Source organism: Panulirus ornatus, chromosome 17, assembly GCF_036320965.1.
Source record: "Panulirus ornatus isolate Po-2019 chromosome 17, ASM3632096v1, whole genome shotgun sequence".
In the NCBI taxonomy this organism is placed as follows: Eukaryota; Metazoa; Arthropoda; class Malacostraca; order Decapoda; family Palinuridae; genus Panulirus; species Panulirus ornatus.
This window is the reverse complement of record NC_092240.1, coordinates 7,185,289-7,194,400: the sequence shown is the minus strand read 5'-3', so window position 1 is coordinate 7,194,400 and position 9,112 is coordinate 7,185,289. Positions and strand designations below refer to the sequence as shown.

Sequence of the window (9,112 nt, the reverse complement as noted above, 5' to 3'; positions counted from 1 at the left end):
ATTCGACCACTCCAGTTGAGCTTCAAAATGAATTTTGATTGAATGAGATTTAACACATCTGATATCCAGAGGATGTGGGAGAGGCTTACAATTAGTACATCAGCCTTCCTTGATGGATCAAAGAGCCCAAGAACAAACCACATGCTTCATAGGATATGATCCATAGTTCATGACAGATCCTTAAACTCGATGTAACGAGGTGATAATGGACGATACAAAATTCGTATTGAATCGTAATAGAAATAGCTTAAGGGCCTGAAATGCCGCCAAATAAGCTCGAATTTAAACTCATCTCCAGGACAGATGGGCGTCCTGCATCCACGGATAATGAACGCATTTTTGAATGACATTAGACACGGATGAACCTGGAGAGAATTGCTGTGTTTTCTTTCTTTTATGAATTTCCCTAAACGCTCATTGACTCCTAATGCACTAACAAAAAGTTATTTGAATTTAGCGGGGGAAATAATGTGAGGATTTGTCAGTGGTTGGTGTTGTGGGCGGCAGGTGGCAGCACCAGTTTCGGCACTCAGTCATGGCCGACACTGAAAACATGACAGAAAGTGACGTGCCCGAAACTGAAAGAGTTCTCGTGGTGAAAAAGGAGAAGGCTCTGTACACTGTGAAAGGTATATGTTGGGGTTAGACGAGTGTGTTCTGTTCGTGGGTGCCGTCCATTCGAGATGTGTGGGAGTGGGACGGGGGATAATTCGCTGGCATCTGTTGCCATCGCATGTAAACATTGGAGAGACGTGGAGACTTATTTCCCATTATCTCTTATCTTAATGGCAGCTAGAGCTAAGTAGTGACAGCAAGTTGACTCTCCCATCCTTCCCCAGATCCTTGTTTTGTCAACTAATGGGTGTATGGTGCATATAATGGCAGTATGTCATTGAGGTAGCAAGGTGCAGCGAGGCACATGACAGTTCATGGTCTACTAGTATGAGTTAGATATACGCATTTGAATGGGAATTCATTACGTCAGTATTAGCATTTATTTATAAGGAGGGTTAAATACAGTGGGCTGTATTGATAGGATTTGGTATTACATTGCACATGCGCTGACCCCATAAGTTACTACCATGCGGGTTGTGGACGGAATCAGGACACTTGGTAGTCTACCATCATCCACATAATGAATTAAGGTTAAGAGAGATGTTTACGAGAAAAAAATAATATTTCACCATAAGGGTCTTTCCAGCCATCAGAAATGATCTTGGAAAAATCGTGATGGAGGAGTAATAGATGTATTATCTTGTGAGGGGTTTATTGCTATGGTATTTAATGCAGGAAAGGTAATATCAGACTCTCTTAACGCATTTACATTCATTGGTTTCCTTGGTATATAAGTACTTTACTGGGTATTTTTTTAATGATCTATCAATTTTATTATATCTTTTCAAAGTTGGATAAGGATATGATCCATTTGATTTGAGTGAAATCAGACCTGACCAGATAAGCTGCCAGTCTGGAATGTTACTTTTGTAATATGAATGATACTTATTTACAGTTTTAGTGTGGTGCTTATAGAATAGGAATGGCACAGAATAGATATTTTCTTTTTTCACCTTGATGAATAGGGCAATAGTAGAGAGGGTTATGAAGATTGGGGGAAAATATGGTGTTGATTATTGTAAAATTAGGCAAAGCACTAGTCAAAATCAAGAGAACTTATGAACACTGCCTATAATCTCTCCAAGCATTCAAAATTCACCATATTTTTTTGTATTTGAAAAATGTGGTTTATGGTTAGCACTAACATCTAATTGATGGCTGCTGTATGCTTTGACAATCAGTGAATGCACAAAACAGTTACCAGGCTTGTGTATAGCTACCCATTAAACAAATTTTTTTTATTGAGGTAGTTCCAGGGACAGATGAAGGTCACATTTACTCACAATTTTTTTTTTTCATTCATTACCCTCCTTCATTTGTGAGGTATTAGGAACGGATGGTTTCATATACGTCATGTATAAAGCACCGAAACCAAAGCCACCATCCTCAGCCATACCTTGCAGACCACTTCTTGATTTATCTTCACTTCTTCTTCCCCTATTTAGTCCAGTGGCAGTAGTTCTCCATTATATACCACATCATTTCAGTTCTCTTTCATGATTGCATCTCTTTCACCTGAATGTTCAGGCCATGATGCCCTCAAACCTCCTCCACTCCATTATCTCATCTCCTTGGTCTCTCCATCTTTATCCTTCTACTTCTGATCACTTTCCTCTTCAGTTTTTGCTCATCCATTCCCCAGAACACCATGGTTAGCTTTCTCATTTGGATTGCACTTACAACCACATGTCTTTGTGCAACTGTCATTCCTTGCATGATTATTTGTGTAACAGCCCATATCATCATCAGTCCTTTCTTTTCCAACACATTCACCCTCTTTCTTTTCTTTTCTATTGAAGACCCAAGACTCACATATACAGAACATTGTTGGTAATACAAAATCTTCAAACTTAACCAATTTGCTCTGACAGGCACTGTCCTCTCCTTCCTTATACTCGGTACTCTCTGGACTTTAGCCCATTCTTTCACCCATAGTTTTATCCATTGCCGTGACCAAGGTATCAAAAACATTTCACTTCTTCAAGGTCATCCTCATTATAACTTGCACACACTCAAACTCATTATGACACTAATTTTTGGAGTTTCTCTGGTTAATCTTCCACCAGTCATGCCAAATGAAAACAGCAACTGGGTCATTTTCTAAGCCCGCTCACCCCAGTGTACTTTGGACTCAGCCGGTGCCCTGAGGTCCTTGCATGTACCTCCTTCATTCCCATCTCTGTATACAGATTAATCATCTATGATAACTTTACTCACCCTTTACACAGGCCCACTTTCACAAAAATCACTCACCCTTCACTCTTCTATTCACACACTTGCCCTACTATTCATTTATATTTATTATACTTTGTCGCTGTCTCCCGCATTAGCGAGGTAGCGCAAGGAAACAGACGAAAGAATGGCCCAACCTACCCACATACACATGTATATACATAAACGCCCACACATGCACATATCCATACCTATATATTTCAACGTATACATACATATACATACACAGGCATATACATATATACACATGTACATATTCATACTTACTGCCTTCATCCATTCCATCGCCACCCTGCCACACATGAAATGGCACTACTAACTTGCCCTACTATCTAAGTAAAAACTCATAGCAACGTTTTACTGCTTTTCTCCCTCACTACATATTCATAGCACTATCCACATACAGTATATCTGTATCACCTGCAGTAACAATATCATAAATTTCTTTACCAAAGCAACTACAAACTGAAAACTAAACCTGCTACCTAGTCCCAAGACAGATTTTTTGTATAGTATTAGGTTTGCATCATCAAAGAATTGTCTTAATGTTTCTTTATATAACTCTGTGTAAGTTTAATCAAATAATCTGCAGTTTGTTAGCTGTTCCACAACTCTCCAAATACATCTTCTCAGAATTTATTAAGTATTTGTTTTGAATTTTGAGTTTATTCAGAACTTCATGTGTTCTTTGTGATTTAAAGTATTTGAATACTGAACTTTATTTTCTAGTATTTTTTCTAGTACTGCTTGAAAATCTAAGAATACTTGGTTTCACATGCCTTGAAATTACACAAAAGTAGCCAATGATTTTCAGAGATTATCCTACCTCTGTCAGTAGTTGTTGAGTTTAACTAATGTTATTCAATTGTAGTAAATGACATAGTTGATATAAATAGAGTCTAACTTCAAACATGTAAGTGATACAGAACAAAGATATATATATGTACATACACAAAGGAGCTGAAAGATGATTACTAGTGTATACACGTTTATGCTTACAGCTTTTTGTATTGCATTAACCTTTAGCATAAGTGGATTGATAAATTCAAAATTGAAAACCATTGCTTTAGTCATGCTAATAGTTTTCATCTTGAATTTACAGTTTTAAGTGCCGTAAGGGAAGCTCAACTTGCTCATGGATTACGACACAGTGACTACCAGCTATATCGGCAGTATTGCAGTAGGCGGATACGACGGTTACGCAAGAACCTTGACTTTATCCAGGGTGATAAGAAGAATTTTAGGAAAAAGATGGTGAAAGTGGATGTGCTGAAGGATGAGAGGTGAAGTTGACAATTTCTGGTGCATTGTACATATAAATTGTTTGTTAACTTGTAGAAACTTAACAGGGAAACAGAGGCTAAATTAGTGTAGAAAAATAAAATCCTTTGATATCATGGACGCTAACAGGAAAATAAAGGCTAAATTAGTTTAGAAAAAGAAAATTCTTTGATAGCCTAATATGGTTACAGGGACATGTGGTAAAAGTAATTCATCCCCATATAAGATTTTGGTTAGATTAGTATTGGTCAGTATCTGTAAGGTTTCGATTTTAGATCATGGGAATGATTGAATGGCATTGATAAATATAAAAGGCACAATAGTGTTTGCATGGTATATTGAACTGTGGTTTGAGGTTTAAAAGTAAGAATAGAATGATATATGTAGTATGATTGACATCTGAATGGAGAAAGCAAAATTTGTAAATGTGAAGAAAGAAGCTCAGAGGTGCATTAGACATGGAAAGATGACTAGAGAGAATGTTTGAGTGCATGAGAAGTGTGCAAGCAAAGGGAGTCTTTCAAATTGTGGAAAGGTTTGGAATTCATGTATTAGACCAGACATTGTTGTGTAAATGATGGGAGGTGGCATATTAGATATACTCCTGATACATAGGATGCATCGGGGAAAATTTAAAGAGGAGCAACTTTTATGTAATTTGCACTGAGATGATGGGATGAAAGAAAGGAAGATCAGAAAAGATTGTGGAAAAGATTATCAGAGTTGTTTGATTTGATAATAAAGTTTGAAATTATTGTAATATTTAGTGCTAAAGTTGTATGTAATTATGATGGAAGAGCACTTAGTTTTTAGAAGAAAGTTATTGACAGTGATTGAGAATAGGAAAAGCATTTTGATTTTAGTGCTGGCTGTACATTACAGGTATGTTAGTGGTTCTAAAAGATTTGATCCCCTTTCAGTTGATGTTATGTGGATTATAAATGAAATGATGCTGAGTTGAACAAGATTAACCTAAATTTGGTATTACTAATTTTTGTATGGAACATGGAGGAGTTTTGCATACATGGGGCCCCATCTCTTGAATTGCCTCTGCCATTGTACAAATTGAAAACTTTTCAAGGTTTTGGATGCTGTCAGCACTCACAGTTTCATCACTTGGGTAAATCTTAGGGCTGCATAGGTTGAAGTTATAAAGAAATAATGGCCACCCAGGGTTGAGCACTTAGGTTTGAATCCTGGTTGTGGCAGTTGGTCCACAGTCACCACAGCTGTTCATCCACCTATATAGGTTGGTCAATAAAAGGGAACCTGGCTCATACTAGGATATGTATATGTATATACACATAGTTATCCCTGGGGATAGGGGATTAAGAATACTTCCCACGTATTCCCTGCGTGTCGTAGAAGGCGACTAAAAGGGGAGGGAGCGGGGGGCTGGAAATCCTCCCCTCTCGTTTTTTTTTTTTTTTTTTTTTTCAATTTTCCAAAAGAAGGAACAGAGAATTGGGCCAGGTGAGGGTATTCCCTCAAAGGCCCAGTCCTCTGTTCTTAACGCTACCTCGCTAATGCGGGAAATGGCGAATAGTTTGAAAGAAAGAAAGAAAGATATACACATAGTATATGTTTGTATGTGTAACGTTAATGAGATGGCCTTGATTAGGGCTTCAGTTGCCCATGCAGTCCCAGCTAAAATGAAAAAAAAATTAGTTAATAACTTGATAGATAAATGAAATGTTGGGTAAGTATAGATAAAAAGGTTGAAGTTGTAAAGAAATAATGCCATAAAGATTATCACCATGATAGATAAGTGAAATGTTGAGTATGTTTAAGGGAATCTTAGGTTCACAGCATAAGCTTATTGGATGAGAAAGAAGGGTATTAGAACTAAAATAGCAGCTTGGTAGAATGAAAAAGTACAGATGGCCATTAAGAAAAATTAGACTCTTCTGGAGTCATTGTGTTCAAGTTTGGCTCAGTGTCTGCAAACTAATTTATTCCTGTGTGAAGTGGGATAAACTTGAAACAGTCTGGCACAGATATCCATCTAGTTATGTTGGAGATGCATTCCTGGAAAACACATCCTAAGCGAAACATTGGAGATTAGAACCAATTTTGTTATGGGATACAATGGGAGAAAATGGTATTTTGTTCATGGGGAAGAATTCTCATCATAATTTTCTCACAGTAATATTGATACAATGTGAAGAAATTACAGTTCAGGTACTTTGTTAATCTATATTTAATCAAATGATAATATTATGTATAATATATATTATGTATTAATTTTTTTTTTTTTTTTTTTTAATTTTCCAAAAGAAGGAACAGAGAAGGGGGCCAGGTGAGGGTATTCCCTCAAAGGCCCAGTCCTCTGTTCCTAACGCTACCTTGCTAATGCGGGAAATGGCGAATAGTATGATAGAAAGAATATAAATGATGAAACAATATTATGTGTACATTATTATAGTTTGAATAAAAATGAACCTACATGGATCAGAATCTTGCATATCAAAGGTGTTGAGGATAGGGAGGACATGATAGAGTTTTGCAGACAGTGAGCCAATATTGCCTGTCTCTTCATCTAATCTGAAGAATTTGTCAGAAATAACTCAACATTTTTGGCTTTGTGCTTAATAACTAATGAAATTATGAAGATGTTATGTTGATTCTGATATTGAAACCAGATTCTCAGAATATCTAACTATACCTCCAAGCTTCCTCTTTTCTTATTTTAATTCTTGCAAAAACCACAAGACTTATGAGGGCACTTTCTTCTTATAGTTTTAAGGGGTTCAAGTACGTTGTAGAGAACATTATAATGTAAGACTGTGGATTGCATTGCCACCATTCTTCTTATAGTTTTAAGGGGTTCAAGGATGTTGCACAGAACATTATAATGTAAGACTGGATTGCAGCACCACAAGCTAGTCAAGTGTGTCAGACCAGTCAAGGGTATCATTATCCCCCTTAATTGAAAATGAAAAAGGAATTACAATTTAGATGTTCAAGAGAATGAAGAAGAAATGTTTTTTCAGGGTGTTTTCCATAAAGGTTATACTGTTTATACTGTAGATATGATAATGTAAAGTTTAACTAAAGTTGATGCATGGGAGTAATAGATATCAGTGTGGATATCAAATATGTATCACAAGTACTTATGAAAACCATAATATAGTTGGTACCCTATATATAATAACAAGGTGAATATTTGAATATTCACATGAAGAAACTTGTGCCACAGTTTTAGTGAAAGGTACTGTGAAATGTGGTTGGCAATGTTCATTCATGTAAGCATTGAATGATACTAGACATGGCTGTACCTGTTGAAAATATTGACCTGATTTTATAAGAGGTTTATTATTATTCATCTTCATGCCATTTTGATAGATTTCACATATGCATATTGGTATTGCATTCATAAGCGCTTAACAGTGCTGCATTCATCTGAAACAGGGCCTTCATGAAAAGTGATATCAGATTAGCTAGGCTATGTTTATTTTTATTTGAAAAAATGTCTTATTTTACCCTCTTTCAGCTTAGTACAATATTGACAGTTCCATGCATTGCTCCGTAACTCACTTGATATGTGACAAATTTTCTGTTGTAGGTATTAGACTGTGTATATTGCACAGTATACTTATTATACAACAAGTATTATACGTAGGTGTAACTAATAACAACATACTTTTTAAGGTCTTGTTTGCATTAGAAGAAAACTGTAACTGGAATAATTCCTTCCCAGCATACCAAGAAGGCATGTATCAGCTGCCGCAGGTCAGCATCTTATGTGCTGCTATCCTCCCTGGCATAACAGTAATATTTATATAAGTTCATATTTATAAAGGAAATATTGATATTTGTGCACTTATTTTTTTATATAATTCTGGTGAATTTGTTACTTAGATTTGTTAGCTGTGCCTCCTCCCATTCATTCCATGTGGGGGAAGGCATGTGTTCTTACCACTATATATTCTGTATATCTGTCAGTAGGACTGTTTTCAACTTCAGTGTCTGATCACTTGTTCTAAATCATGTAAGATTATCCTTTTTTTTTTTTTTAACGTGTTCAGTACTAATGGATTCTCATTTCATTTAAAAGATAGAAGCAATTCTTGCATCCTAGTGTATGTTCATGCAAATGCCCCAAATCCTATTTCTTAGTCCCAAGTTTTGCTGAAACATGTTGTGTCATGTCTGGTTTCAGAATAGAGCTGAATATTGTGTATGTTGCTGTCATTGTTTAGCGATTGTCAAGGATAATCAGACTTGAAAAGGATACTCTTTTCCACCTGTAATTGGTCCTAGATTGAAGATGAAACTTGATTATGTATCTGTACACACATCCATATTATAGCCCAAACTTTACTTTTTGATCTGCAGCTTTGCTTAATCATATTGCAGATTCACCACACTTTATATATTTTGAACCTCAGTACATTTTTTCTTTGAAAGTGCACTTTAGATATAAAAACCATTTTTTTCGTAAGAAGTAAGACCTTACTATTCCTGATTTAGAAAAAGCATTACATGTCGGAGTGGCCTATTCTATGTATCAAGTTACATTGATTTACATTTTGTAACTTTTTCATTCATATGAATAGGTGAAGGAAACCATTAAAACTTTTCTTATTTTGAATTAAGAGTTAAGCATATATAGTTTAGGGAAAACATTATGTACCAGATTGGCCAGTCTTAAGTAAGGCCAATGTGAGTGCATCATGGACACAGCTTTAGTTGCTACAGACAGTGCTGGGCATTGTAAATACTGAGTTCTTATAAAAAGTACATAATCTCCCACCACGGTCATTAGTGGTTTACTGATACCTCCAGATGGCTCCAGCGCCTCATATTTATTTGGAGTTAGTTTCATGTGTAACTAGCCTACAGTGTACATAGAATTCAGCTTGTGGCATGAAAACATATGCCTCAATTTAAGAACAGCAGAACCCTACTATGTGTGCCTCAGCTAAGGACAGTATCACTGAAAAGTGGGAAAGACAATCTTGTTGCACCAACAGAACATTGG

The 9,112-nt window shown here is 36.2% G+C and overlaps 1 protein-coding gene across 1 annotated transcript in view; it reads left to right on the top strand.

The window, feature by feature from the left end:
* Positions 1 to 499: 499 nt before the first annotated feature.
* Positions 500 to 9,112, top strand: part of Srp68 (signal recognition particle 68) — a 28,298-nt gene continuing 19,685 nt past the window's right edge. Inside the window, exons 1-2 of the mRNA XM_071671864.1 lie at positions 500 to 629; positions 3,950 to 4,130. Of these exons, the coding sequence (XP_071527965.1) occupies positions 536 to 629; positions 3,950 to 4,130 (275 nt within the window). The 5' untranslated portion in view covers positions 500 to 535. The remainder of the gene's footprint in view (positions 630 to 3,949; positions 4,131 to 9,112) is intronic.